The sequence below is a fragment of the Lathamus discolor genome, chromosome 1 (genome assembly GCF_037157495.1).
Source record: "Lathamus discolor isolate bLatDis1 chromosome 1, bLatDis1.hap1, whole genome shotgun sequence".
NCBI classification, from domain to species: domain Eukaryota; kingdom Metazoa; phylum Chordata; class Aves; order Psittaciformes; family Psittacidae; genus Lathamus; species Lathamus discolor.
The window spans coordinates 136,928,009-136,955,980 of NC_088884.1; the positions used below are offsets into that span (position 1 = coordinate 136,928,009).

At 44.1% G+C, this 27,972-nt stretch overlaps 1 protein-coding gene across 5 annotated transcripts in view; it reads left to right on the forward strand.

Annotated features, from left to right (window-relative positions):
- Window positions 1-27,972, forward strand: part of LNX1 (ligand of numb-protein X 1) — a 91,192-nt gene that overhangs the window by 62,470 nt on the left and 750 nt on the right. For 4 of the 5 annotated variants that reach the window (XM_065697242.1, XM_065697250.1, XM_065697271.1 and 1 more), the window contains 7 exons: window positions 1,433-1,588; window positions 4,470-4,672; window positions 7,379-7,750; window positions 12,671-12,808; window positions 19,057-19,234; window positions 21,117-21,345; window positions 27,200-27,358. In XM_065697242.1, the coding sequence (XP_065553314.1) occupies window positions 1,433-1,588; window positions 4,470-4,672; window positions 7,379-7,750; window positions 12,671-12,808; window positions 19,057-19,234; window positions 21,117-21,345; window positions 27,200-27,358 (1,435 nt within the window). The remainder of the gene's footprint in view (window positions 1-1,432; window positions 1,589-4,469; window positions 4,673-7,378; window positions 7,751-12,670; window positions 12,809-19,056; window positions 19,235-21,116; window positions 21,346-27,199; window positions 27,359-27,972) is intronic. The other variant, XM_065697262.1, reaches the window with a different exon arrangement.

Genomic DNA, 27,972 nt, shown 5'->3' on the forward strand with positions numbered 1-27,972 from the left:
TTAGTCTCATGGTGGGTGCAGTTCTACCATCTGTTACTGCTTTGCAGCAGTCAAGGCCAAGGCAGCCCTGGCAGGCACTGGCAGGACCACAGAACAGACTCTTCTGTTGTATGGGTGTATCTCACTCCTACTGTTCAGTCTGAGCCTTGTTGTATTTGTATACGTTTGCATATAATATATATAATAGATAAATACTTCAACATTTGAGAAAGGTATATAAAGGGAAAGAAAGCAAGTGACACACAGATGGCTCTAGGTATCAACCATTTCATGGCCTTTAGGTTCTCTGTATGCAGAAAAGAAAGTGGCATATCAAGCCCCAGCACAAGACAGCAGAGCCCAACCAAATTGTGCCTCAGGAAAGCTGCACCCTGCAGGGATCCCGTGCTGTTCCTGTTTTCCTCAGATTTAATTCAGTTGCAGTTCCAATTTCCCAAAACAGCTGTTGGAAATCTTACAGGCCTGGTTCAAAGCACTCTGCTCTAGGGTGATGAGCCAGGCAATTTCCAGAAGAGAAAGATTTGCTCTGTAGCGTTTCCTTCACTGCAGACTGATAAACTTTGCCTGCTGTAGGTAAGATAGCCACAACTTTTTTGAGACACATTCAACATTTTAGTTATTCTGGGACTCCTTTGGTGAGATGAATGTCCAGAAGCCAGAAGAGACATTGGAACTGGCATTGCCCCTCCATCAGACAAGCATCCCTGCAGAATTATTGGAAGGCGTTAAATCAAAATGATGCCAAACCTCTGGGAGAGTGAAATGCTAAATGAAAATCAATGGGGAAGGAAGAGTTGCAGAACAAAGTCACAGACACAAGACTTCTCCAAGAATAAGTTACACAAGATCCATTTAAATCCTGGTGACCAGGTGCTGGGAAGCATGAGTATGTCCCTGCAGATGGCTTTATTTGTGTCTGGCAGCTCACATCAGTCAGACCTTCTGATCTAAATAAGGACTTGCAATATGAGATGCCAAGTTTTGTTTGATTTTTTTGATTAATCTGGGCTCAAGAGCCATAGCAAACATTACACAGTGCTTTGTCACACTGGATACTGGGAATGAAGGCAGAAGTTATCCTGATGGCAGCAATGTCAGAAAAAGCATGGTGCACAGAGAAGTCAGCTGAAACCTGGGCACTGAAAGAACACTACTATTAAGTGTTATAAACTGTGGGGATAAAATATTAAGCATATTTAACATTTTGTATTACAATCTCATGGACACTATACTAATGAACGATCAGTGTCCTACATCGTACCAGACATGCAGAGTTTACTGTGTAAAGCTGGTCTCTCCAATGTTACTTGTTACTGTAACGGGATGTGTGAAAATAGCAATAAAATGGCACACTGATATAAATAAAATATTGCTTGAGGGAAAAGCACACACAGTCTTTCTGAATGCAGATGACATTTTATTATATTGACAGATACAGAATGCTCCATACAACCCCCGGTGACAAAACCACAACACTCTGTGGAAATACCTGCAAGAATCACCAAAAACAAGACAGAAAGTTTACTTCTTTCTAGATTCAGCAGCTCTTCGATATTTAAGGACTGGAAATATAAAATGGTAAAGAAAGGTATGCAATACTCCTGGGTTTTCCTGCTCTGGAAAACCTGATCAAAGAGAATGGAGAATTCTAACTAAAAGTATAAGGGAAATGGGTCTGTGCTCCAGCCTCACAACAGGCTGTGTATATATGAATGGTAAAGGCCTTCAACCCAGTTAGAGTCCCTTAAATTTGGCTGTTGTATGCAGCCATTCACTGCATGCAACCAGGTGCTAAAATAGGGTCTTCCTTTTCTGGGTATGGTATACACCTTAGAAAAATTCAAGCTAAAGACACTGATTTCTAGACATGGCTTCATCTTGAAATAGACTTGGTAGGTTTTGACCAATCTGCACACAATGTATGCAGACTGGTGAAAAAGTGATTGTGAATTTTCTCATTGAAAAATATATATATTTATGTATTTTATACCTTTAGTATGTCAAGCTTACTGTTAGTTTATCAAAATAGACATTGGCCTTTCACTTATGACAGTTTAAGTTGTTGGTAATAGAAACGTCCATGTATGTTTCCGGGATGAAACAAGAGGCAAGTCTTTAATGAAGAGAACAGAAATGAAGGGATCATGGAGTTGTTTTGGTTGCTTGGCCCACCTGAGGAAAAAATGGCATAATTTATTAATTACATTTACTGTAAGGGTGGTGAGGCACTGGAATGGGCTGCCCAAGGAAGTTGTGAATCATAGAATCATAGAATGGTTAGCTCCATCCCTGGTGGTGTTCAAGGCCAGGTTGGACAGAGCCTTGGGTGGGATGGTTTAGTGTGAGGTGTCCCTGCCCATGGCAGGGGGGTTGGAACTTGATGACCTTCAGGTCTTTTCCAACCCTAACTATTCTATGATTCTATGATGCTATATTTGGTAAAAAATCAAATGAAGACAAGAGGTGAAGCAGTACATCTGCTATGAAGAGAAACCTTAGTGACTTGCAGACTGGCAAGAAAAATATCTTGGGAAGATTTGTTCTGTTGTAGGCTGCACACTTTGGAAAGAAATTGAGGATTCAAAAATCTTCTAAATGCATCTGCCTAAAGTCATATTGAAAGTCAGCCAAGTGCCACTGCAAGACTTAATAAACTAGTTAAGACATTGTCCAAGATGCAAAGGAACTTCTATAAAGATCTTGTTCACTGACACATTGCTCCAATTTTGCCCTGGGATAATCACAGACTAAAATAATAAGAGAGTCTCAGTAGCTTGTTCAGTCCACAGTTCTCCATGGTCAAGAAATATGACTGGGTAATTCCTTTAAAAAAGTTTTCAGAATGAGGTATGGAAGAACGAGTGCTTGAGTCAAAAAGGACAGTTTGTTATAACATGAGGTGAATCATGAAATGGGAAATTGTATTATTTCTGTTATAGGACTGCTTTGGTAGTACTCAAAATGTACAGAGATATTTACTTATGTTGTTTCTGTGCAGACTAAATCTGGGGATCCAGACTATCATTTGCAATTTTACACAGAAATATCCTTATAGCCACATTGACAGTGTAAAATATACACGCTCTGCTGTAGAGATCAGGCCTCTGGTGATTTTTGAGCAGTACTTGAATCATCTGACTCTAAGCACCCCACTGAGATGCCAGAGTTAATTGCCTCTTTCATCTAACATAGCAGTGGAGAGAGTTCAGCACTTCCAGGGGTGATCTAGTGGTGAAGTGGGTATCGTTCCCTTTGGGTGCCCATGTGCTATAACAGAAGAGAGAAAAAGTAGATCTTTAAATTATTCATTTAGCTTAAAGGCTTGGATTTAGATGGAGTGAATCCATCCTTCATTCTAGAGAGAATTGCACAAGTTACACATTGGGCAAGTAGTGTTCTGATAATAGGGGAGTACAGGGAAAATAAAGGACCTTCCATTCCTGAGACATTGAAGTTGTGTGCAAAACTGAAATAAACTCGTATTAGCATAGAAACTGCTACTACAAGAGTATAAACAATATGAATACTTGGATATGAGGTTGATGAAGGCTGTATAGATGACTAGATAGACTTTTATTGCCTGTCAACTCTGTGTAAAACCACGAAGTCGAAGTCTGTGCTACCGGTAGGTGCTTTTTACAGACGTGGAGGAAGACAGCTCCCCGCCCCGAGGAACATGTGATCAAAGAAGTGGTAAGGGATGCAACATGGTGTTTCTTAATACTTTTCTCCTGTTCTTTCTTTCCGTTTGCTCTCTTCCCAGAGGTTTCGGTGTCTTGCTGGTTTATTGTCCGCTAATTCTGTGGTAGAAAATATTTCTTCTCTCTTGGATACTGCTCTGTTAATATTCATGTAACACTTCACCACTGTTCAGTAACGGTCACTGTGCTTTCATTTCTAAAATAGGTACTGAAAAAATATTAGCACTTAACATTTTTGACTTGCAGGTTTTTCATATGAGTGCTGGATTGGACCCGCACACTAAACATTCAAAAGCTTTCTCTCACTTAGGGGGAAACTGCTGTGTGCTTTGGTTTGCATGAGAAACTTTAACCTTTCTGTTAGCCGAAGGTAAAAAAAATGCTTCTTTGGATGTCACGAGCCAGTCACCCAGTCCTCAGCACCAAAACTGGTCTCTGGTGACTGAAAATGTATTTTGTTCCCTTAAAATATTAGCACACGTAACTCTTTTTAAGTACATTTCATTTGTTTGGATTACATCAAAGATTTAGGGCTGTGTTTTGGGGAGGTAAGAGGGGGAGAAGGAAGTTTGAATGTGTTAATTAAAAGAAGATCCCTTCAAGTCCGCTCAACAAGTATATGTGTCCTTTCCTCCCCACTTAGTATAAGTCACATCCATGCATACAACCTAGTTTGAACAACAGGCAGGTGCTTGAAGCTGTGCAGTACATGTTTTAACAAAACAAAGCTGTGATGTCAAATAAATATCTTGCAATGTGCATTTCCAGGTTTTCCCAGGTTGTATCACCTGATTCCAGATGGGGAAATTACCTGCATTAAGATCAACCGTACTGATCCCCACGAAAACCTGGCCATTAGGATTGTGGGAGGCAGTGAGACTCCTTTGGTTCACATTATTATACAGCATATTTATCGAGATGGGGTAATTGCCAGAGATGGAAGATTGCTGCCTGGAGACATGATACTAAAGGTACAGTACTGTGGAGGTACAAGAATAAGACAATGTAAGTCAATCCTGAGATGAGGTTTGCAGTGTGGCTTGTTTGGATGGGTAGAATAATGCATGCAGAAAGACGTTCAGCACCTCTGCATGTTGAGATCGTTTCATTCATTTCAACAGCTTTTGAGACTCATAGATTTGTTTGTTTTTCCCGTTCACCGCCAGGTCTCTCTGATCTCTAACCAAACATGGCAGCTCCAAAGTGCAATGTAGCACAACAGACTGCTGGCGTTTCTGACCCACTGGTGCAAAAGATTTTTTCTGAAAGCAGAGGATGGGCCTTTTCCCAGTTTTTTTTTACTGAACTGTGGGCTTAAATCATAGTTAGTGAGGTTTCCATTGCCTTACATCCCACTTACACCAGGATAGGTGACAGGGGGCTCGTCGGGGTTAAGTTATTATCCTCTGTATGATGTGTTGAGTGCTGCAGTGTGAGACACTGCTGGCTCTGTTTTGAGAGTGTTGCTCCACCAGCAGCCACAGGTGAAATCTCTAAGATCAAACTTGAGCAGCATTCAGGCATTAGCTGTTGGATGCTGCTTCTGCTCCTCTTTCTGCAGAAATGTATAGCAGGTGAGCAAGAATTAGGCTAGATGGTTAAAGATCTTGTATCTCATGAATGGTTGCTTCAGCAGTAGCTACTGAATGGGAACTGCACTCTCAGCTGCCCCAGTGACTTGAAGCTCTGCAAGGATGCAAAATTATATTAATGCCTCAGTCCTTAGAAGAAAAGATTGATAACAGAAAATACTAGTTCCTTTTGTTGCTTTGATCTTGTGTAGTTGGAATGCACAGGTATATTCACATTGCAAACCAGAGGTACAGCTGCAGCTCACCCAGATATACCCCAAGCAGCTTAAATCAGCTAGCTCAAATTTTGGTAACACCGTGGCCAGAGACTGCAAAGAGCTCAGCATAGGCTTTCCAAATTACAGGTGAACACTTGGGCATGGCCCACGGATAGACTGGTGCTGGTATCAAGGCTAACCCATGTGGCATCAGCTGGGGTAAGGCCACAGGAGCTGGAAGTGGGGTGGACTGCAAGGCCTGGCATGAATATCTCAGGGGCATCTTCCAGGTGGGACTCTGGATGCCCATCTTCCTGGCTGCTCTGGCATGCCTGGCTGGTAGGGTTAATGAGTAGTTCTCCCAGCCCTACTGACTTCTACAACGTATTCCATGTATGTAATTATTGAGGGATACCAGCCTTTGAGGTTCAGAGCACCACCTGTAAGCCATCATGCTTTCCTAGCTTTTGCTGACCGCAGTGGTAGCTGGAGGCACTTGGGGGACAGCAGGGTTGTGACATGCATTCCATTTTATGTCTGACAGACCATGGCCAAAGGGATTTTTCAGGGTCATGATGTGGGCATACTTTGCTCTGGCACTGTTTAAACATACCTCAGAATAGTGTTCCAGGGGGTAGCTGGATGGATGAGTGTCATCCAGTTGTGTTCTGGGGAGGCTTTTTGTCCTGGTGCAGGCACAGAGCAGCACAGTTAATGGCATCACTCAGACAAAACTGTTCCCACAGGGCACATCCGAGCTGCAGTGGGAAGCTGTGGTTGCAGCATGGAGGGGCTTGGCAAAGCTCTCCCTGGCTGTGGCTGGCTGCCCAGAGATTTAGGAAGGATTCCTAGCAATTCCAGCCCCATGCTGCTGCAGGTCATGCCATTTGTAGTACCCAAGCTGGTAACTTCAAGGTGGTTGAGCTGTGCAGGGGTGCAGTCTCCCCATCAGACTGCAGCAGGGACAGCCCCATCATGCCCACACAGGCAGTCTGCAAAAGCAAACACCAGCTGAATGCTTTTGTCCATGCTGGGGAACATTTCTGTTGCACTTTGGAGAGGTTTGTTAATACTTAAATGGTTCAGCCTGTGCAATGTAAAACTACATGGAAATAACTTGTCTGATTCGGGTTTTCCGGCCAGCAATGAGTGACAACCTTGCAAATGGTTTTCATTTAGCAGTGATAAAGCGCAATGCCTAGTCACTCTTACACACATGGGCATGACAGCATTGACTGGAAGCTCTTTCTTTAAATCTATTTTTTCCCCACCCAAATTAAAGAAGTGGCAGTTACGCAGTTTTACTGCCATACAAGATAAATCTTATCAGAAAACACTAAGAAACATAAAAACCCCAATTCTCTTGTGTGGTAAATCAGCATAACCGCTAGTAAATACGCAGGACATTTAAACTTCTTCTTGAGAATCTTTTAATCATTTTAATTAGAGATTCGTTAGCTGGGAACACTTTTTACTGTACATAGAACAGCTGGGAGATAATGAGGAAGAGAAACAGCAGGAAAGTGGTGGGAGTGAAAGGAAAGGCTGGCAAGGCTATTCAAATTCATAAGCTAGTGGAATAAAACTAAGATATACGAAAGGATATTGGAGTTTGGGAAGGAGCAATAATAAAGCTGAAAAATAACGTGTATGTCTGGAGACTGTCAGGAATAAAGGGGAAAAAAACATGCAGAAAGTGTCTGTACGGCTCGTCCTTTCCTTGGGGGGAAGAGTGTTCTGCACCGCAAACTTGGCCTCCTGCGTGACACAGTTTGAAATAGCACACGTCACTTTGTATGAAGACATCTGTGTAAATAGAGCTGCCTTCTCTAGTGCCAATTCAGATTAGATGGTCTTTCTGCTGCTGATTTACGCTACTGTCTTCCAGGTGAATGGCATGGATATCAAAAATGTGCCTCACAACTATGCCCTGTCAATCCTGAAACGACCCTGCCATGTGCTCCGACTGACGGTGCTCCGAGAGCAGAGGTACCGCTGCCGAAACAGCGGACTTTCCCTTGATGCTCACTGCAATAGGGATGACAGTTTCCATGTTGTGCTAAACAAAAGCAGTCCGGATGAGCAGCTGGGAATAAAGCTGGTCCGCAGGGCCGATGAGCCGGGGGTATTTATTTTCAACTTGCTGGAAGGCGGCGTGGCTGCCCGTGATGGACACCTTCAGGAGAACGACAGGGTGCTGGCCATCAATGGGCACGACCATCGGTACGGCAGTCCAGAGAGCGCAGCCCAGCTGATACAGGTTTGTCACCACCATCTTGACCCCAGTTTCTGAACTTTGCAGGAGCCCAGCAGTGTGATTTGCCCCGTCCACTGCAGAGGAGGGGCCAAACTTGATGTGTGTGTATTTGTGGGAGGGAAGGAGATGTGTCAAGCTCAGGTGGGAATTTAAATCTCTCAAAGTTCCTTGGTTTCACTTGTAGGTACTAGGGTGAATATGGGCCTAGACTCTTGCAGTGATGCCTGTTACCATCAGGCTTTGTAATGCACAGATCAAACTTCCATGCATTCTGTGCATTACCAAAGAGTGATTACATCTGCCAAAAGGCAGGCCAGCCTGCACCTTGGCAGCTCTGGGTCCAGCTGGATCCTCGCTCCTCCGGTTCAGAAGGAGCCACAGTGATTCCTGGTGCAACCCTGGAGCAAACCAGAGCAGCCTAAGGCTATGGACAGCATGTTTCAGGATATACACCCTCCCAGGCTACCAGGATCGGTGATTTGTCATGAGTGGGTTTCATGACTGAAGGTACCCCATATCTTGTAGATATTCCTTACTGAAGTCCATTATATGGAAATCCAGATGTTTTAGAAAAAATAGATCTGTAGCTTTCATGCATGTTTATTTAGACTCGCATGGAGAACTAAAGGGGTACCCCTGCGATGCACTAAACAGTTTTACCACAAAACTGTCAGAAAAAAAGCCCTGGGCCTTTCTCAGCTCCAAACTCAGTCAGCTTCTGCCTAATTTCCCCTCCAGAAACATTGTCATTTTTCTTCCTTTACATCCTACTTTTTTAGAAAACTTCAACATAAAAAACAAAGCCAAGAATCTTGTGTTGCTTTTATCTTATATTTATAGCAGTTATTGTACTTGTGCAGTTTTACATTGCGTTTGGAGGCATGCAGAATGTTCACATATTGGAGAATTTCATACGCCTCCATAATAAAACGTCAAACCAGGCTGGCTGCTTCCCCGTTTTGACAGGTATAATCAGGGTAACATGAGTCAGACTGAAAGAAGCATTCGAATTCATGCATTTGTGAAAAGGATTCCTCCTTTAGCATAGGTTCACAGTTGGCAGTAGCCAACTTTTATAGGGAAATTTATAGCTTAGGTAAAGAGAATGGCGTCCCCTTGCGTAATACCAGTTGTTTAAATTCTGATCCAGCATCTTTCTGGATTACTTTTGTGTCTCACTAACTGGGAGCAGAAGGCAGCGGGGCAGGGAGGTTTAAATTCTCCAAGGGGAATAAGTCTGGAATGAAAACCTTTTTAAAACGTTGGTATTCTTGGAACTGTTCTTTATGGCTACAAAACAATGCTTCATAAGCAAAAAAACACACGCAAGCTAGAGAAAAAATGGAAAAAATTACTAAGGAGACCATTCACACACGTGTTTAAAAGCACAACTAAAGCTCTTATTGGGTTCCAAGGAGTGGATGTTATTTATAATTATGCTTGAAATGCACACCAGTCCCTGGGAATTTAAACAACATGCCCATCAAAGGGGAGACTTAAGTTTCTAAACAGCCCGGGTTACATTGCATTGATGTGAGCTCCATGAATCACATTCGTCTAATGCAAAATTCCTGGAACCTGTGTCTTTTTTGTCATGTTTTTTCATCAATTATCATTTGTCTTTCCTGTTTCCATGTTATGCCATTATGCTGAAGCCACAAGTGGTTTGTATTTGCTTCTTACACGAAGGGATGTTTTACTGTGTCCTCTGATTTCTCAACAGCATCCTGTCTGCTATCACTCACAGCACACTAAGGTCTTCAAATTAGTTGTGGTGGAAGTTTCAAATACACTATTGGTTTCTTTAAAAATGGTGGAAGTTTCAAATACACTGTTGGTTTCTTTAAAAATGGAACTAAGATTCACTGAAAGGTTGTGGTGGTGGCTTGTTAGGACAAGCACGGATGGGAGAACATCAGATTTCTGTACAATCTGATTACTTTTGACTTCTAAATAATGAATAATTGAGATGAATCTGATTCTCCAGGCCGTTAGCAATTATATATTAGCATATGTGAAGCAGTTGTTAATCAGTGGATTAGGTGTCTGACTGTTTATAAGCTCAGTCACAAGAACTGGAATGAAGAAAATGTGTACATCGTAATTAGGAACGTGCACACGTCGTAACACTTGGGAGTTTGCTGCTTCCCATTTGTCGCATCATCTTTAGTCATGGCCTTGTGTCAGATGTGGCACTTTGAATCTAAATAACGTGACATTCCACATCTGTTTTCCATGAGAGTGACAAGAAGAGGAACAAGGTAACAGATCAGTGGGCGCTCATGTGAGCACATCAAGCTGAGCTGCAAGGGTTGAGCCAGACTTTACTGCCCCCAGATGTTCGCCTTCCTCCCTCCCTCTTTCCCCCACCACAGTTCAGAGCAGCTGTGACAGACACGTGTCTCCATCACGACAACCATCGCCAGCAGAAAGCAAGTTGTGATGTGGAGAGCATCCATGCTCCATCATCCCCGTAAGAGATGGGGTGGCTTCTGCTGAAAATGGCTCTGCTGCCTTTCTTTAGGATGCAGTTGCTTGCCTACGAGATGCTCAGAAGTTGCCACCATGTCTCCGCCTCCCTGCTTGGCTTGCTTTGGCTGTAACACAAATTTTAATGCTAGTAGATTGTTTCAGCTATTTGTTGTATTCAGTCTCAAAGCTAACCTCATTTCTTTAATTCTTGCTTCAGCATAATATCCAGAGAAGGAACTGTGGGAAAAACAAGTACTACGAGGGAGGGAGGGATCAGAATGAAGCAGCCATTAATATTCTGATCGGTAGATGTGTTAATGGGTTTTATCTGGAAGTACGTAAATACTAAAGCTGGTCTTGTTGTTTGGGTAACTTCTTAAAGCACTCTGGACTTCTGAGAAATTACTCAGCCTGACTGACCTGGAGACAAATGCGACATTGCAGTGGAGACTCTTGTTGAACTTTTGCTAGGCATTCTAAGGGAATTAATCACATTTACAACCTTTCTCTAAATAACCAACTTTGAGCCTAACCATGTGGCAGCAGTTGAGTTTTAAACAGAAGTTGCGTAAGTTGAGGTTGTTTGTTTTCGAGAAAACGGGATTTTTGTGAGGCCATGTCCCTGTTGGAGGTTTAGTCTTGTATTGTCCAGTTCCATCTCAGTGATATTACACACTAGGGACCAGGGCAGTTTCCTTTATTCAGAGACACAGCATTCTGCTTTTCGGTACCAGTTGAGTCTGTAGTCCAGGAATTAATATCCCATAAAAACAGACATGGTAAAAATGCCTAGAAAGTTATTTTGAAATATGTGTGTATGCACCAAATGATGCATAATGGATCTGTGGAGATTCAAGTTGCTGGTGAAAAAACTTGGATCCCCCAAGGTACTGGGCAAGTAACAAAGAAGTGCCCATTTTTCACTGAGATATCATCTTCCCTGGAGATAGCACAGCCCAAACATGCAGATTTCAGGCTTGAAGATGGAGGTTTAGGAGGGGTAGGTTGCTTTTGGTTTTTAACTACAGTGACATTTTTCAAACACACTTTTTAACTCCCAGCTGCCACTGCTGAACCCAGGTCCAGAAAAGACAAACCAAACTATAACGACACAAACCCCAGGGGCCTCCTCTGGCTTCTGTTAACTGTCTGCGGGAGATCTGATTTCAATAGCGCAACTGGATCTGGGTATGGTTTCCAGCTGCTTGTTCAACACCAGCTTTCCTTGAAGCTTCTCCCCAGCACACCAACAAATGGCTCTGGAGGTCTGATGCCCTGGGGGCTGTGGTACCAACAAGCATCACTGCTGCAGCTCCAGGGGTACTCATAAGGGCTCCACATTGGATGCAGAGCAGCTCATCAGTAGTAACCTGTGAGCAGGCAGGTAGGACTCCCTCTGGAGATCCCCTCCTTCCTGCCAGAGCATCAGGGTCTTTAGCCTGGGCAGGAGATTAAAGGATTAATATTTTATCTTCTGAGAATGCTTCTATAGCATAGAGGTTATTTCTGCACTTCAGTTCAGTATGTTGCTTTAAATTAATTGTTTAAAAATTCACCTGTACACAGAATTAATAACACAAATATCAGGAACACACACAAAAATTTAAAAATATCAAAAAGCATAACTGAGTAGAAGCTTTGCAGCATCTCTCAGGCACAGAAGTATTACAATTGTATTGTGCAAAAGGCCCAGAACCATTTTGAGCTTATTTTGGGTTAAGTGTTTCTGCAGTTTCTGTTCCTAGAGTGAGAGTTTGGGCTGATTTCCCATCCTAAACTCCACTACCCTGTGTGCTTGCTTGTGTCCTCCCTCTTCTCTGTGCTCTGGTACAGTAGGGTTTTACTTCTCAAAAGGGTTGCACATTCCATTCCTTAAGCTGCCTTACACTGATCAGGCTTGTTGCATGCAGGTGTACCCAGTTACATCTTTTATTCTGAACTTCCAGGAGCCAAGGCTTGAACACCTCCCTCATTACCGATCAGGCTTGTTGCATGCAGGTGTACCCAGTTACATCTTTTATTCAGCACTTCCACAAGCCAGGGCTTGAACACCTCCCTCATTACAGGGTTAGTGTAATGAGAAAGCTTTTTCAGAGCTCTGGTTGTCCATCCCTCTCCTGTGGCAGGCACACTGCTGTTCTGTAGGGGTGTACAAAGGTGGGTGTAAGTTTATTAGCACTGTGATGGATCACTGCTTCCAGCCGAATTTGGAATGGATAAGAAGGTTTTTTCAGAGTTAACACTGAATTTTCAATAGAACAATTAAGTAGCTGGCAGTAAATTTTTATGGTCTTTATTGACCTGAACTGATGCTCTATGTCATTGCAACCACATCAGGCGGAAATCCAAACTATGCTTAAATAGGACCTGTGTCTTGTGAGCCCTCTGGGGTTGTCGTGCAGGGGTTTATTGCTCTGGGGGTTGGGATTCATGCTGTACCTTTTCCTGCAGGCCAGTGAGAAGCAGGTTCACTTCATCGTGTCGCGGCAGACCAGGCATCAGCCCCCTGACATCCTGCAGGAGACAGGCTGGAGTTACAGCAGTGGCAGCCCGCAGCCCTGTCCCACCGAGAGAAACAACCCCAGCAAGGTGAGGACATGAGCACCTGTGTGGTTGCTCTGACATCCGTGGGACAGGGGACTGGGAGGACTGGGAGAGTTCTGGTGTCTTGGGTGTTATCTCTGGTTTCTGTCACTGGAAGAAGCATGTCTTATTTTGCAATGGAGACATAAAAGCTGTGCTCCTCATTATTTATACACTGCTTCTGCCCTGACCCTCTCTGGAACAGGGAGGGAAGGAGAAGGTGAAGGGCAGTGAAGAGGGCTGATGTGCACACCACATCCTGGCTGTGGTCGTGGATCTGGCCAGCAGTGTGAGCCACCACAGGGCAACGCGCTCCAATGAAAAGGAAAGGCTTATCTGAAGTTTCTCTGTCTGAAGCAAAGTCTTCAGACAAAATCTTTTATACACTGGCCCGAGAGATTCCCATGAGCTGCTTGAAAATTAAGGTAATTAGTAGTCATTGCCCATTTCTTAAGGTACCTGTACTCTGACCTGGCTGGCAGTTCAGCAGCAGACAGTGGCTGTGGTCTCCATGGCTGCTGCTAGCACTCTGTGTTTCTGTGACTTGCGTAAGTCAGAGGGCCAACACGTTTTGGGTCCAGGCTCCACAGAAAGACTTGCATAAGTGAGGGAGACTGTGATGGTCGAGTATATGAGGTTTTAAAGCAGAAACCAATGCAGCAAGAGCTTTGAAAATACCTTGTCTGAGTTTACTCAATGTTATAATTGGAACTACAGACGGAACAAGGTATGTCCTTGCAGAAGCTGAATGTATTTCACTGGAGTCATGTGCCTGGCTAATTTACAGTAATCACTCAGAGTGTCACCACTTATGCAAACCCTTGCAAGCTGGTTCCCCTGGCCACCTGTGGCAGGGGTGCATCAGGGAGATGATAGGCGGGATTGGTTTAAATCCATCCTGCCTCGTGGGCAGCCAGGTGAGTCCCCCAAGAAACCTTTGGGTTGACCCAGCTGTCAGATCGGGTGCACAGATGCCAGCCAGGAGACAAGCCTAGTTCTGCATTTTACAAATGACAAAGATACCCAGTATTTGCCATTTTTCTTTCAAAAAACCAAAACAAACCTGACTACATTATTCAGCAGTTTTATATGTTAAAGATATACTAGTGTTTATTTACCTGTTTTTAGTTTTCCTTTTCCATGAAGTCACAGTCACAGTCCTTGTTAGGTGAGACTAGGTCAGTAAGAGTTAAACCAGAGAGCAGAGCCAATGCTCAGTAGCTACTACTCAATAGCAAACAGTGACCAACTAATCATGCATCTGCAAGGCATTACTTGCTAATGAAGTAATGATTTCCTCGGGGGATATGTGTAGGACAGCAATTAGTTTGTGTGGCTACTGTATGATTTCTAGTGAAGCTCCGAGCACCTCCTAGCTCTGCGGGGTTGATCTGATTGATGCCACGTGGAATCGTCTTCCATAAACTGCAATAAATACTCATTTTCTCTACAGAGAGGTGTAAGATGGGAATCCTTATTAAATCCAACATGATTTTGGTGAGTGGTGACATTGAAGGGCCGATGTTGACCTTGCAATAATCCTTTAAAGACTAATGGATCATCATTTGTTGGATAGGTCATGGCTTTTAGGGGGATTTCCAGTTTGCCACGGGAGACGGGCGCTACATAAGCGTATGAATGAGTGTGCAGCTGTGAGCCTCTGCCCAATGCCACCATTTGGGTACTTCCCAGGGAAGATCACAGCCATAAAAAGAAAACTCTGAGCTGTTCCTAGCTCCCTTTAGCTTAGTGTGTGTGCAGCAGAGGGCTTATATCAAAGAAAATACTCTGGCAGTAGATCAGGAGATAAGACAGACAGAGGACGTGATGGGCTTCAGTCACTGTGGGGTTTTGGTTTGATGCAGCTATTACGGGATTATTATTTGCCCTTTTCTAGAGTATGAGTGTGTCAAGTTTAATTTCTCATGCTTTTTTGCTGAAGGTTTAACTGGAGATGGTTTGCAATTCAACATCTTCAAACTCCAGGCTTTGACAGACTTAAAATGCTATTTGTTTTCAAACAGACATTAGTGCAGGAGCAGTGCTTGCAAGCCTAGAATACAGTGTCCTGTATAGCATCCTCCTCCTCTGAGCCAAGGCAATGTCTGTTGGAGGGACTTTATTGTCAGAAGAGTTTCCAGTGTATGCGGTTTGAGTCTGCTATCTGCTGCTGTCAGCGGTATTGCTTTATTATGCGTGATTGATAGAGAGATTGCTAACTGACTTGAATTCTGATTAATTTTAAGGTGTGTTTTGCTCCATGAGCTTACTGTAGGAGGTGATAATAGCAGGTTGGGAATGGTCTCTTTAAGGGAAGCAGTTCTTGCTGTAGAGCATGCATGGGCTAAAGTCTGCTCTTAAGCCTTGGCTGTACTCAGCACCAAGAATAAACTCTAGCTTCCAGCAGCTGTCTTGCTCACATGAGGGCTCAGGAACCACTTTTTGCCAAGCCATTGTCCTAATGACAGCCTGCTCCATCTGGAAACCATGAGGAAGCAGCTTCCTTTCAGGCCAATGGTAATCAGCCACGGAGCCAACAAGGTGCTGGAGGAAGAGGAGGGCACTCTGTAGTGACCATGTCCTTCCCTGGTGGCAGTGATGCCAGGCACATGGTGTGCTGGGAGACGTGTCCTGCACAGGCTCTCATCGGGCTGTTGTCCTGTGTATGGAGATAGGGCAGGCATAGCCCAATCTGTTCTGGCTGCTGCCTGGATTCAGAAACGAAAAGATGTCAGAAACACTTTCTTGTGGAGCTGAGGCTGTTAAACCAGGCTGTCATGTATAAACAGGCCAGATTCAATTTCTTTGAAGTCAAGTGGGAGCTTTGCCATTAGTTAAATAGCACTTGTTTTTAATTGGGGTTTTCTTACTCCTTTCCAACAAATTGTCTAGTACTTAAAGCAAATCTGTCACCCTGTTGCTGGAGCAGGCAATGTTTTCTGACCATCTAAGCAGGTTAGGCTTCAGGTGAAGTACATTTCTCATACACACACGGCTCTGTCTTTTGCCTACAAGATGTGTGTCACGGCTTTGATGTTGTGATAATCTGCTGTAAATATTTATTTTCCAGTAAATACACAGAAAAGGGGAAAAAAACTGAAAAGAGGAGGAGATGAACTGTTATGGGTTTTTAATCCTGACCTCTGAGGTCACTTCAAAATGAGGGAGAAGGACAATTGTTTAGAAGAGAATGCATTGAAATGCAGTCACTGATAAACATTGTCTTTCAACTGGTTTACTCATTATCAGCTGTACCTCAAAGAAAGCTCTACGTGTGTTTACTAAGAAAGGCTTTACTTTCCTTTCATCACTGCCTTAGACTCAGCTGAGTTGCCCCAATTCCCTTCTATCTGCAACCATGTAAACTGACATGTGGAAGAGGAGCTTCAAAGGAAAACTGGTCCAACATGGTTGAGCATACAAGTACCAGTACTTTAATGGTTATTCATTGAAATGTAACAGGACAATTTGTTACCAAGCACTGCTTTGAAATCTGTTTTTCCCTTCCATGGTTCCTCAGAACTAGAGCATTAGCCTGTTTATCAGCTAATGGTTTTGTTGTCTGAGATACGGTGGACATAAGTAACAGGATTGCCCTGAACTCTCGGAGCTGCAAGTCTAATTCCAGTTGCATATTTCACTGCAAAATTTCAGATTGCATTCTTGTGAAAATTACCCCTGCCCCTATCCCACATGCTTCAGGAAATGGCCTTTTCCTGATGAAAAGTCATTCCTTTCTAAGGAAAAATAACATTTTTGCACATATATGTATAAAACATGAAGTATAGTTTGCACAAAGCTAGAACTGCTGTTTAAAACACACCTTAAAGACAAAGGTGAAAGGTTAAAATTATCTTGACTAGAACATTCATATTTTTTAAAAGGGCATGTTGTAAAACCCTCAGAAATTTTCAGGTTCATTTGCTCTGACGCAGTGCCTGTGTTCTGCGCGGACTAGATGTGGTATGTCCAAACAACTGTATCTGTCTGGTTTTTGTCTTGGTGACTAAAAGAAGACCTTTTCCACTGAGCTCTTTGCCTTTTTGTTTCTGGAGCTCTGTGGCAGCCACTGTTGTTCTGCTAATGCATCTAGAGATCCGATGCACTACAATCTGGAGATTGTCGGAGCAGTCCCAGGCACAGCTACAGGCTGGGCAAAGAAGAGATTCAGAGCGGCCCTGCAGAGAAGGACTTGGGGGTGCTGGTCAATGAGAAAATGAACATGAGCCGGCTTCAGTGTGCGCTCGCAGCCCAGAAAGCCAACCGTATCCTGGGCTGCATCAAAAGGAGCATGACCAGCAGGTCGAAGGAGGTGATCCTGCCCCTCTACTCTGCTCTCGTGAGACCTCACCTGGAGTATTGTGTGCAGTTCTGGTGTCCTCAACATAAAAAGGACATGGAACTGCTGGAACAAGCCCAGAGGAGGGCCACGAGGATGATCAGGGGACTGGAGCACCTCCCGTATGAAGACAGGCTGAGGAAGTTGGGGCTGTTCAGCCTGGAGAAGAGAAGGCTGCGTGGGGACCTCATTGGGGGGGTCTGAAGGGGGCCTATAGGGATGCTGGGGAGGGACTCTTCATCAGGGACTGTAGTGATAGAACAAGGGGTAACGGGTTCAAACTTAAACAGGGGAAGTTTAGATTGGATATAAGGAGGAAATTCTTTACTGTAAGGGTGGTGAGGCACTGGAATGGGTTGCCCAGGGAAGCTGTGAATGCTCCATCCCTGGCAGTGTTCAAGGCCAGGTTGGACAGAGCCTTGGGTGACATGGCCTAGTGTGAGGTGTCCCTGCCCATGGCAGGGGGGTTGGAACTGAATGATCTTAAGGTCCTTTCCAGCCCTAACTATTCTATGATTCTATCCTTCGCTGAGCTGTTAAAAGGTTCTGGGTTTTGATGTCAATGTTGCATCACGGAAATCCTGATGTAGATCAAGTTCCACCAAATACACCTTTAAAAAAACCACAAACCAAAGATATAGCCTGCCCTCCTCCCATATAAACTTCTTGCCACTGTCTTCCTTTGTTCATCATCATCACTGTGGGAGCAGCTGTGGACTCACCTGCTCCACTTTCTGGTGCTGCTGGCCAAGGAATTAAGGTGGAACATCTTTGTGGGATCTCAGATTTCTAAGAGATTAATATGGCTTTAAATGAGTTTTATAGATGAATTTTGCTAATTATTAATGTGAGGTCACATTTGTGAATGAGAAGGTTGGGGTTTTTTTTAATATTCATTTGAAATTTATTTAGCAGCCTGCTATTATTTCTACATGTGAGCCTGGAGCGTATGTGCTGCTCCTACAAGAGGGGCTGGGATCTTCAGGAGTTGATACCAGGCAATCAAAGTTGATACTTGAGGCAATCAAAGCAATTAACATTAAATTCCAGATTTTCTGGAGAAGCTTCCTTGTTTCTCAAACTCCTCTGTAAGAGCTGGGTGTGTTGCAAATGTGACATTCAGTTTATTGCTGTTTAGGAAGCTTGTGTTGCCTCTCCATCTTGAGTTTCTTTCCTGCAAGTTTCTTTCACCCTTGCTCATACACTAGTTATTGCATGACCAGCAGTGTGTACATTCAGAGGAAAGAATAAGGGGATGTCTGTCCTCAGACAGCTGAGGTAGCTGTCCCAAAGAGACCTTTTAAGAACAAGAGCCAGTAAGAACACCCTGGAAGCTGCTGGCTCTTCACTCTATAAATGTCCTCCTTTCCTGAACAGAAACACACATTCTTTGAGTGTATTCCCACCATTAACTTATACAGAAACACAGAATCTGGGAGAGCAGATGAAGTGTTTATCTTCTGATCTGTACCCAAGAGGTTTATTCCTTTACCCCAGGTGGACCATTTCTCATTAGCTCAGCAGATAACGTTCAGGCTGCAAGCAGCAAGATAAGAACTGTGACCTGGTAGTCAAAGACGTGACGATGTGAAGAACACTTTCTATTTTTTTAGTCAGATTCCTTATTTACATTTCAAAGACCTGCTCCTGTTAGTCTCAGTGTTAAATACTGCTGATTTTGGTGGGAGCAGTGCCTGACTTTAACTATTAAAGCAAGGATTATCTTGGTGGTAGCTCTGACTCTGCAGACGCCTGAGCCCTGGAGAGAGTCATGCCTGCTGTCTGGACTGCTGTCTGCAGCTGAGAAATGCTTTGGTATTCCCTCAAGGAACACTCACTTCAGTGGAATACGTGTCATCTGCCAGGGAGGTCCCCATGCCCACTGTGTTTGTGGTTGCTGTTTTCTCCATCACAGAGCGCCCTTCATGCCGTCACCTGTCATGAGAAGGTGGTGGCTGTCCGGAAAGATCACACAGAATCACTGGGAATGACTGTAGCAGGCGGAGCATCTAACCGGGAATGGGATTTGCCTATCTATGTGATAAGCGTCGAACCTGGAGGAGTTATCAGCAGAGACAGCAGGATAAAAACAGGTAAAAAGAGGAGACTTTGAAGGCCTGCTTTAATTCAAAGGCTTCCTTTGAAAAACAGAGGGATAGTAAAAGAGCATCACACCCTGACATCTTCAGCTATCCAATAGATTTTGGGGTACATCAGCTTAGAGAGTGTCAAGTTAGCTGGCAGAAAATGTATAATATGCAGTAGAAACCATATCTGTGAAGTAGGATGTAGGCCTATTCCGATAGGGGAAAAAAAGTTTTTCACAGGAATATGATCTTGCATCACCATCTCCCAACTACTGAAATCATTGTGCAACCTTCATGGGTTTTAAATGTGAATTTTTGTGCTTGTTGGTTGTATAACTCATGCCTTTGAAAGAAATTTAGAAAAGCGGAATTCCCATCGTATATGAAGCAATGTTAGTGTCTTGTGGCTAAATATCATATCTGGAAATATCGGCTTCGTAACTCCATTTGGCTCTTGATGTAACAGAGCAATGAAATTAATAGCTTCTCCTCCTCTGCATGAATAAGCCTTTCGAGTAAGATGAGGAGTATATTTTATCGACGTAGCTTTTGGGAATGGGCAGGCAGTAGAGGAATGGTGAAATTCATTTTCAGGATGTTACACCTCCAAAAGCCAAGTACCTTGGTACCCTGCATGCATCAACTACATAGCTCCCTGTTCCATTGCCCTTCGTCCCCTATGCTTAGCTTCATGCTAGTCACTGCCTAGAAGCTGGGGGGAAATCCTGAGTGAGAAGGAAGTGAAGACACCCAAAAGTGGGGCAGAACAGCTCCATCCCAGCCAAGCCCCACGAGCCTCTGTTGCAGCACCTGGCACTGGCACGCATGGGAACCTCCCATTTGCAGGAGCTGTAGCTGCTCATCAAAACCTATGTAAGAACATGACAACAGGAGCAAACCAGCAGGTTTCCTCTTCCCTCCTGCTGGGAAACAACTGCCTCTCAGTGGGATATATTTTCCAAAAAATATTCATCATGAGGCAGCATGGAAAATTCAGCCTAGTCAATTGGATAAAATTAGAAACAAATGAATATGTGATGTTATAACAGCACCATAAGCCTCCACGGGTTTGAGCAGCCTCCAGGCTGCTGTCCATCCCTTTGGGGCAGGCCACAAGAAGAGGTTAATGTTCATGTTGTACTGTCAGTGAACACAGCCCCTGCCTGGAGTGCAGAGGGCACCCAGGGAAGCCCTGGCATTGGAGTGTGCCACAAAGGGTAGCAGAGCACTTGGCACTGTGGTTTCTTGCATGACATTAATGATGTCTTCATAATTCTCCCTGTAGTAATTGAGGTCATCTTTGCATTTTCTCTGAAGCTGCCATGCCTACATTATAAAAAGGCATTCAGAAAGATGTTTTGGCTTGTGGACATTCAAACAGGCGTTAACATTTAAATAATGATACGTTATTCCACAAAGCAAACCTTACAAAGAGCCAGCTGGAGCACCAGTCTTAGGTGCTCCAGCTTAGGGAGCACCAGGAGAAAACCACCTTTGAGTTTTCAGGTTTCAAGGTCAGGCTAAATACAAAAGTTGTTAACTGGAAGTGGGCTTTGGAGACCTATATTAGCATCAGGTGCCAGTATCAAAGCTTGTTGGTACAGTAGGACCCTGGTTGTGCTGTTTGGCTTTGGGTGCAGGACATGACAAGACAAGAAACTAGGACAAAAGCCTCCATCCAGCCCGGCAATGGTCCTGTGTTTGGGGATCTAGTGTCTTCCCTCATGCCTGTGGCGTGTTCACCAGCATATGCTTCACATCCACATTAACCGATAGAATTAACAAACAGCCTCATCAGGCAGCAACTTCTTGGCCACAGGTTTGACTCGCTTGTTCATGGGGGTCAGGAAACACTGGTAGAGTTTACCATGTCTTTCCTCTGCCTCAGGTGACATCCTTCTGAATGTGAATGGGATTGAGCTGACGGGGGTCAGCCGCAGCGAGGCCGTCGCCCTGCTGAAGAACACCAACTCGTCGGTGGTGCTCAAAGCCCTAGAGATGAGAGCGTGCGAAACCCAGGAGGAGCAGGGCCAGCCGCCAGCCCCTGAGGCCATGCAGGCGAGCTCCGAGAGCAGCGAGTGGTCACCTTCCTGGGTGATGTGGCTGGGGCTGCCACGGTGAGTCCACAGATTGCATCCTCGTGCAGAAGGGGAGTGGGAGGCAAGATCTGTGTTTTCTGGCAGCTCTCTTTTGGCTTGATTCATTGCACTGACATCTTAATTAAATCCAGGCTCTGTCACAGGCTTGACTCTAAGTACCTCCCCTTTGTAAATGGGCATGTGTGTACAGCAAAATAGATATGCAGATCCCCTTGCAAGGGAGGAAAGGATCCCAAATTGTTCCAGTCTTTAAAACATGTCTGGCACTTAGGGAGTGGAAGGAAAAGCTTGCAGGGATACAGGAGCTTGCTGAACTGCGGTTTAGGCTCAACCATCCTGCAGAAGGCAGAGCTACCCTTCCTTCAGCTCTCAAGCTGCATAGCCCTTCTCCTTAGCCAAATCCAGCTGAACTCTTTGACTTTACCCAGATGTTGCGGAGTGCGTGCAGTTGGCCGGGGCTCTGAATCACCTCTTTTAACCCCACCCCCAACTGAAAGAGTTGTGTTTGTCATACACAGGAAGCAGCTGTGTTGTCATTTCAGTAAGGATAACAAAGCCACGTCGCATGTCGTTAAGGTCTCTCAAACGCACTCGGTGTGCGGGGTGTATACCTGCAGCTTCAGTGGCAGTCTGTAAAGTATTCAATGAGGTCATGTCGTGAATCTGTGCACATGCGGAGCTAGCGTCACACAGTCGGAACTGGTGTTTAGGGCACGAAGAAGTTAGCTTACAAGATACTTTTGCCCATACTTCTGACGCTGGCAGAAGTTCAGAGAGTCTGGCTCTCTTCTATGGGATGGCATGAAGAGGTGGTCTGCAGGGCAGCTGGGCTTTTTTTCTAGGCACAGTTTCAGGACTTCTCTTCATTCCCCTGTCTTGCATGCCAGGTTACATGCTTTCCCTCCTGGCTCTTGACCTCATTCACCTTGCAGCAAAGTCTGCTGTGAGAGCCAGATGTGTTTTGGTGCTTGGTCTGAGGCTAAAGACTGTGTCACATGTGCTGGAGCATTGCCAGGGCAGAAAGCAGGCTGTATGTTGTTCCCCCACAGATGAAAGGCTCTTCCTGCAGTGGAGAGGACTACATCCTTATTCCTCTAAGAGAAAAGCAGTAAATAGATGGACTCTAACTTGCTACCCCAGGCAGTGGTAAAACTTTCTCACCCATTCTTGCTGCAAACAGGCAGGCCCAGGGAGGTCCTCATTCCTGCTCACTTCTGCACCCCCAAGCTTGACCAGCAGCACTGAGAAGGCACTGGGGCATGGGTAATGCTTCCAGCAGGGAGACAGCAAGCATACTAGAGCTCTTACAGATGCTGCAGTCTGTGATGCTGAATTGCCTTCAATCACCATCCATTGCTAGATGGACTGAAACAATTGCACCCTGCCTGCCCTAAACCCACCTTTGTTGGGCTGTATAGAAAATCTGAGCCTCATGACCATCATTGCTTACCCACAGCTGCCTCAAGTCCCCGTGTCCTCAGCGAAGGGATGGAAACAGAGGACAGAGCTCCACAGTACAGCAGGCTTGCACCCAGGGTTCACATAAGGCAGTTCCACTTCGCAGTTTGGGAAGAAAAGGTGTTTTTCCCATTCAAAAGGGGTCTCTAAGCTCACTCTGTCCCCCTTCCTCCAAAGGCTGCTTGTGTGAAGGCATTCCTACCCCTTCAGTCTGAAGGAAAATCAGTCCCAGTGTCAGCAAAACTGAAGACAGGAGTTCATTGTAACTCTATCCCCAGCTGCGGTGCTGTGCACAGAGCACAGCACAGCCCTTCTCTGTCAAAGAAAAGTAGGGAGATTGGTATGCTGAGCTGGTACACTGCTCTGAACATCGGACTAAGACAGGGACCAGCAAAGATGAGACATGACAGTAACATGGGGGCACTGCATCTTTATTAGTAGCTGGTTGGTTGAGTAGAGGTGCACGAGGATCAGGTTTGTGTTTGCTCATTAGTATTATCAGAGCCTTCAGTCTTCCCCGGCATGAGTCCGCTTACTCTCTCACTCTTGTACTGATTCTCCAGGGCCCACACCAAACATCTGGAAGTCCTTCAATAAGTTCTCTCACTAGGACAGTGTACCACATTAACTCATTTTGCTCCAGGCTGAGCATTTAACCTTTCCTTATCTAGCTTTCTGTTTGCTTTTGGCGGAGATCACATCCCACTAGATCTCCAGGCATTGCCAGCAGCCTCACAACGTTTTCCAGGCTGTTGGAGAAAATCATTCTCTGTCCAAATAGATGTCTGACAGGTACATCTTGGCAAAGGTTGCTCAGGTTCAGGGAACTGAGGGAACAAGAGAGTCTTCCCTTTTCTGTTCCAAACACACGGAGTTTTGGTGAAAATCCTGTGAAGGATGGTCCCATAAAATGTGCTGAGTTGAGCTAAATGCTAGAGGATGTGTACAGACCTCTATCCATGACTGAGGAAGTAGAAAACAGGCTAATGTTAATAATAGTTACATGATTAAAAGTGCTTTCTTCACTTTCGAGGCCGGTGTACTGTAAATGCCTCATTCTCCATGCTAGCCCAGAACTTGCCCCTCTCCCAGGCACTGCATACCTGTTACAGAGATGGGCAGAGCCAAGAGACACAAAGATTGAGAGTCAGGGAATTATAGCATTTTTCGGGCTCAAGTCGGTAGCAGCAGAATCCAAGAGGTTATCTGACTCCTTACATCAAAGCTCAAAGCCCTGGAAAAGCCATCTGGCATAATTTAACATTTGTAGATCTCACTTAGATTTTGTCCCTTTCCTCATGAGATCTTAAAATCGGCTGTGGTCACTTTTCTATGGCTTGATAATGCATAAACAGCTCCTCTGTCCTTTCTGTAGCACAATCCAATGTGCGGTGGTTATAAAATAGACTCACATGTGCATCTGACATCTGTCAAAACTTGGCCAGCATGCGAGCGGAGGGGCTGCGGCCTGGGTGCTGGGAGGAAACAGTGACGCAGGACCTTAAGCATTCCTGCCCAAAGGCTTTCAGGGTAGCTAATTTAATTGCTCGCTGTTGAAGAAGACAGGTCGCCTTTATCGTTGGAGGGAAATGTTGTGAAGCATGCACAAAGGCAATAATGCGGAGCAGCTGGTGAAAACTGTTTCCCCAGCCCCATGATGTTTCTTCTACTCTTGCTTGTTTTCCTGCTCGCCTTTCTTTGCTCTCCTCACGTTTCCTTCCCCCAGCTAGCGTTTAAAAATAACGTATAGATCATCCTGTCATAACATTTACAAACATTGGTACTCCACACGAGTGCTTTTGTTCATCTGCAGAACGAGATGAGAAAGACAGGAGGTGGCCAAAGTCATTCTGCACACTAGGGGTAGAACTGGGCATAAAACATGGAATTAGGACAGAAACTCCCCCAAATTAAGTCCATTCAGGTTGTAGGGCTCTGATGGGAGCAATTCGCAAATATTACCGAATTCCACTGCCACTTGTCTACTGTAATGGGGTGGGGGAATGGGAGGGGGTCATTGCTGAAGCCCTCTTGAAGTCAGGCTGGTTTTCATTCCCAGAGCGTAAGGCTCTTTCTTTGCAAAAAGCAGCAGGAGTTGTACATTTAACTACTTGAAAACAGGCATTTTTAAATTCCTTCTGCATGAGTAACTGATGCTCAGTTATATTATTTCTTACGATAGGACCCTGTGTCTAGACACTGTTTATCCTCAAATCTTGAATCTGAGGCAAGTTCACACACAAATTACTCCTTGTCCTCAGCTTTTGGAGTATTTACAGACAGAGGCAGAACACTGTGAGCTGCTCTCTTCCAAGGCAGAAGACGGCTCTCCTTGGACCAGTTGCAGTTTAGTGAGTTATGGCAGTTTAACAGGATCAAAACACACAGACTGGGGCTTTTGTTTCCATACCACCTATCCACTCCTCAGGCTATGGCCTGTGCGAGGAGCTGGACCCAGGCTGCATCAAGCACCCACACAACCCAACACCCCGAGCAAGACAAGAGGATATAGGAAGAAGAGTGAGAAAACTGACTGGTCAAAGTAAAGACAGGGAAATCCCTCACCATTTACACTTTGTTGTTGGCAAAACAGTCCTGGTTGGAGAATTTAACTCAAAACATTTCATTTCCAACATGGGTATTGGGAATCAGAAATAAGAAACACAAAAACACTTGGGGAAAAACCCTTTCTTCCCATTTCCCCATACCCAGCACCTCTCCTCTTGCCTACCTCACTGCTTTGCTGTCACAGCCAGTTACACCCTATCCCTTCAGTAAGGCAAAAGGCAGCACAGGGTGTTAAGAGTCAGGACAGCAGCAGCTCTCTGCTGCTCTTAGCTTTCCATGTGTTTCCTCTACCTCAGCAGAGAGAACAGTCCTGATGCTGGTACGCTGTGTCTATTTTAATTAGATTCAGCACACACTTTAATAACAATTTATGCTTTCTGGACTGACAAAGACCATGTAACCAGGAACCTTACAGCCTGCATGTATAGAACACATGTAAGCCTTGTTTGTCTTCACTGTGTTTTCTTTTCCTGTCTACCTGCTCAGCTATTTCTTTTCTATACTGTTAGGCTTTAGCTGAGTGCCCTCCTGAAGGCATTGAGTGTAGGACCAGGCCCCTGCTCCCCAAAATCAGCACTAGGTAAGAGCACTAATAGCTGAATCCTGGCATCACTTGGTCATGACCTTGATAAGTACCATCAAACATAGAGGGTTTAAGTGATTTTGCAGATTAAAGAAGTCCACAGATGGTAAAGTAATAATGCCTGGCTGCTAAGGGAAGAAGCAAATGTCACCTGTTTCTTACATTAGCAGCCAGTGAATTCTTGTGCAGCTATTATATACCTACCACCCTGGCAGCAGGTGAATATTTGTAGGTCCCAGGGGACTAATCTAGTGTTACTGTAAGACCCTACTGTGAAATACTGCAAAAGCATTATTTGACAAATAAATTTTTTAAAAAACAAGACATATTGGTCTTAGATATTTATCCCTCTACAGAAGAAGTGTCAGCTGTTTCTTAGAAACCTTGAGTCTCTGAATAGAGCTTGTAACAGTTGCTTGCCATAGACTAGGCTATAACTTCAGACTGGGAATAGCAAAAGGATTTTCAGGCTCTTCAATCATTCCTGGGTACCACAGGATGTAATGATGAAACACAAGGTAAATGAAATACAGGTTTTGGCATAATAGTTTATGAATATTAAATGCAGTCTCAGTTGAGTTTCTATGTCTAGCATATATATATATATGCTATATACTCTCTATATATGAGTAAGTATAAAGATAACTAAGTCAGTTTGATCTCTGGAGTAGTATGAAGCATGACAGCACAGAGCAGCTTTCCCACCGCCCGGCTGAAAAAACCCCAACCAACCACCTCCTCTGCAAACACATTTTATGAGAGTGAATGCAGGATTATGGATCAAGCTTAAATCAACTGAGAAGTCTTAAACACCATAGTTTGTTCAGAACACGGATCACTCCCATCTAAGAACTATATCCTATTTGCTTTCAAACCTGTCTAATTAAGTTCTAAGAATGGGGAAAACCAAACCAACACCCAAGTATTTTCACCTGCTTTATTCCTTTATTCATGAACAGTTTTTCTCCATCACTTTCAATTGCAACTAGATTATTTGCATAAATTCTTACCTTCTGAAACAACTTATTTATTTGCTATTTTAACCCCAAGATTACAAGTAATTTTACTTTCAGGATAACTGGTTGTGGTTGTGGCAAGCAGCAGTACAAAAAACAGAAGGAAGCATCAGTGTCTAATACCGTGGAACGTTGTTGCTGTTTTGTACCTTGAAGACACTCTGTGGGTGTATGAAAAGGCAGATTCATCATTAATGGTTTATCAGAATCTGAAGTTAAGACATTTAACTAGTCTGGTTTGTTTCAGGTATTTGTACAGCTGCAAAGAAATCGTATTACGAAGAAATACATCTGGAAGTCTTGGCTTCAGCATCGTAGGAGGTTATGAAGAACGCACTGGAAACAAACCATTCTTCATCAAATCCATCGTTGGGGGAACACCGGCGTATAATGACGGCAGAATTAGGTAACGATAACTAATGAAATGGAGCATTTAAGTTTTTCATCTAGTTCATTGGTGGGCGGTGGTGGGGGGTTGTTAAAACTAATTTTCATGAAGACTCTGTGTGTGTGTGTGGGGGGGGAAACTCATTGATACATAACTAACTCTGCCAGATACGGAAATAAGTGTCCTGAACTTTAATAGATTTGTCTTCATAGTAGCATGTGTTCAGCTGTCTTGCAATCACTAGTACATAAGTATAAAGATAAGTAAGTCAGTTTGATCTCTGGGGTAGTACAAAGCATGCCAGCTCAGAGCAGCTTTCCCACCCCCCAGCTTCAAAAAACCCAACCAACCACCCTTTCTGCAAACACAAATACATTTTAAGAGAGTGAATGCAGAATCATGGAGCAAACTTACATCAATTGAGAAGTCTTAAAAAACATAGGTTGTTCAGAACATGGATCTCTCCTATCTGAAAGAACTATATCTTATTTTCTTTCAAACCTGTCTAATTAAGTTCTAAGCGGAAAACCAAACAAACCAACACTCAAGTATTTTCATCTGCTTTATTCCCTTATTCATGAACAATATTTAGCTAGAGAAGGAATAGAAATACTCATTTCTACCCCTTCCTC